General features: G+C 39.9%; 1 protein-coding gene across 1 annotated transcript; it reads right to left on the bottom strand.

Annotated features, from left to right (window-relative positions):
- Positions 1–266: 266 nt before the first annotated feature.
- Positions 267–1226, bottom strand: LOC123392422 (olfactory receptor 56A3-like). Its single transcript, XM_045081430.1, has one exon. The coding sequence runs from the start codon at positions 1224–1226 to the stop codon at positions 267–269; it is 960 nt and encodes a 319-aa protein (XP_044937365.1).
- Between the last annotated feature and the right edge of the window lie 1846 nt (positions 1227–3072).

Genomic DNA, 3072 nt, shown 5'->3' with positions numbered 1-3072 from the left:
GCTCATGAAAATTCATAGCCCCTGGTCTGGGTATTATGAGACTTTTACATCTATATCCTTAGTCACTTCCTGAAAATGATGGAAGGTGAAAGATGTGATATGATATATCACATATGTGATATGTGATAGGTAAGAGGCAAACCATGCAGGTCAGATCTTCAGGCATGTCTAGAGAGAGGATTAGGACTGTAATTTTATCTCCAAGTTCCTGCCTTTCAAATGGAATTAGAGCATTCATGGTTGAGAAAAGTCGAGCTAGAACACAATTAGTTGCTGCTCTTTCCCACTCTTCTCAGGATTTTCCCAATCCCCTCTTTAATCTCCTGGGTTCGTACCCCATAGACAATGGGGTTGAGAGCTGCAGGAATTACATGGTGTAGGACATTAAGTAAGATGGGGATATCAGGGGAAATTTTTTTCTTGGCAATATGGGTAAAAACAAAAACCAGAAGGATGGTGCTGAAGAAAAGGATGAGAATGAAGTGGGAGCCACATGTGCTCAGAGCTTTGGCAGCTGCCCCTTTTGCCTTGAGTCTAAGAACAGCTCTTAGAATTAAAGTATAGGAGAGGAAGATGAGGATGAGGTCAGAGCCCAGAAGAGTCCAGGCCACAATTAACTGGTATATTTTGTTAAGGACAATGTTATCACAGGAGAGCTTGGACACAGAGAGGTTGGCACAGATACAGTTTTCAATTATATGTTTTCCACAATAATGGAGCCGGGCAGAGAGAATGGGAATGAACATAGTAAGAAATGCATTCCTGGCCAAAATAAAAATAGAAGCCTTAGCTACAAATTGGTCAGTGATAATGGATGGGTACCTCAATGGGTGGCAGATGGCCACGTAGCGGTCATAGGCCATGACCATGAATGTGCAGGACTCCATGGCAAGAAAGCAATTCATGATATACATCTGAAGGAAGCAGGCATAGAAGCTGATGGACTTGAGGTCAAACCAGAATATGGCCAGGACCTTGGGGATGACAGTGAGGCAGAGCACAATATCCAGCAGAGAGAGGATGCTGAGTAGGTAGTACATGGGCTCATGCAGAGAGACCTCCAGCCGGATGGTGACCAGGAGAACACCATTGGCTCCCATGGCCAGAAGAAATAGGAGGCTGAGGGGCAGGGACAACCAGAACTTCCAGCTGGGGGACTTGACAAAACAATTCAGGAGGAAGTTTGAAGCCTCAGTGGAGATGGTGCCATTTGGATGTGCTGTCATCTTTTGTCTTTTTAGTGATCTGTAAAATTAAGGTAAAAATTAGCTACTGACTCAAGACCCATGAATTTACAATAATCTCCTTCACCTAGGTGATACTCATGACTCCTAGCAGGTTGTCCACAACCATGTGAATTCATCTGTGACATAGTATTAGGACATTCCTATCACTTTAAGCAGTATAGAGGACTGGGGAAATATGGCTTGTTTATACATGTTTGATTACTTTGAGGTTTATTATTAATTTTTTTTAATTTCATAGCAGCTTTATTTTTAAGAATTGAAAACAGTGGAAATGTTCATCAATGTCCATCAATAGAGCAAAGACAAATTATGATCTATTCATTAAGGAGATTACTATTCAACATCAAAATGAACTATTTACAATTGGAGATTCTCAAAGTAATGATGCTTTTCTCAAAGAAAAGCCAGGCAATGAATAGTATATACTGTGTGATTCCATGACTATAAAAAATCTAGAAAATACAAATTTATATATAGTCACAGTCATCAAATATATTGGTGAGATTTTAGTGCCTTCTTCTTTTTTTAATAATTTTTTATTTTTTATAAACATATATTTTTATCCCCAGGGGTACAGGTCTGTGAATCACCAGGTTTACACTTCACAGCATTCACCAAAGCACATACCCTCCCCAATGTCCATAATCCCACCCCCTTCTCCCAAACCTCCTCCCCCCAGCAACCCTCAGTTTGTTTTGTGAGATTAAGAGTCACTTATGGTTTGTCTCCCTCCCAATCCCATCTTGTTTTATTTATTCTTCTCGTACCCATTTAAGCCCCCATGTTGCATCACCACTTCCTCATATCAGGGAGATCATATGATAGTTGTCTTTCTTCACTTGACTTATTTCGCTAAGCATGATATGCTCTAATTCCATCCATGTTGTCGCAAATGGCAAGATTTCATTTCTTTTGATGGTTGCATAGTATTCCATTGTGTATATATAACACATCTTCTTGATCCATTCATCTGTTGATGGATATCTAGGTTCTTTCCATAGTTTGGCTCTTGTGGACATTGCTGCTATAAACATTCGGGTACACGTGCCCCTTTGGATCACTACGTTTGTATCATGAAAGAAATTGAGGGAGACACAAAGAAATAGAAAAATGTTCCATGCTCCTGGATTGGAAGAATAAATATTGTGAAAATGTCTATGCTACCTAAAGCAATCTACACATTTAATGCAATTCCTATCAAAGTACCATCCATCTTTTTCAAAGAAATGGAACAAATAATGCTAAAATTTATATGGAACCAGAAAAGACCTCGAATAGCCAAAGGGATATTGAAAAAGAAAGCCAACCTTGGTGGCATCACAATTCCGGACTTCAAGCTCTATTACAAAGCTGTCATCATCAAGACAGCATGGTACTGGCACAAAAACAGACACATAGATCAATGGAACAGAATAGAGAGCCCAGAAATAGACCCTCAACTCTACAGTCAACTAATCTTCGACAAAGCAGGAAAGAATGTCCAATGGAAAAAAGACAGCCTCTTCAATAAATGGTGCTGGGAAAATTGGACAGCCACATGCAGAAAAATGAAATTGGACCATTTCTTTACACCACACACAAAAATAGACTCAAAATGGATGAAGGACCTCAATGTGCGAAAGGAATCCATCAAAATCCTGAGGAGAACACAGGCAGCAACCTCTTCGACCTCAATCGCAGCAACATCTTCCTAGGAACAACGCCAAAGGCAAGGGAAGCAAGGGAAAAAATGAACTATCGGGGTTTCATCAAGATCAAAAGCTTTTGCACAGCAAAGGAAACAGTTAACAAAATCAAAAGGCAACTGACAGAATAGGAGAAGATA

Source organism: Mustela putorius, unplaced genomic scaffold (genome assembly GCF_011764305.1).
Source record: "Mustela putorius furo isolate JIRA1106 unplaced genomic scaffold, ASM1176430v1.1 tig00000564_pilon_pilon_pilon, whole genome shotgun sequence".
Taxonomy (NCBI): Eukaryota; Metazoa; Chordata; class Mammalia; order Carnivora; family Mustelidae; genus Mustela; species Mustela putorius.
Note: the sequence above shows the minus strand (reverse complement) of the source record. Positions and strands in the feature narration are given on the sequence as shown.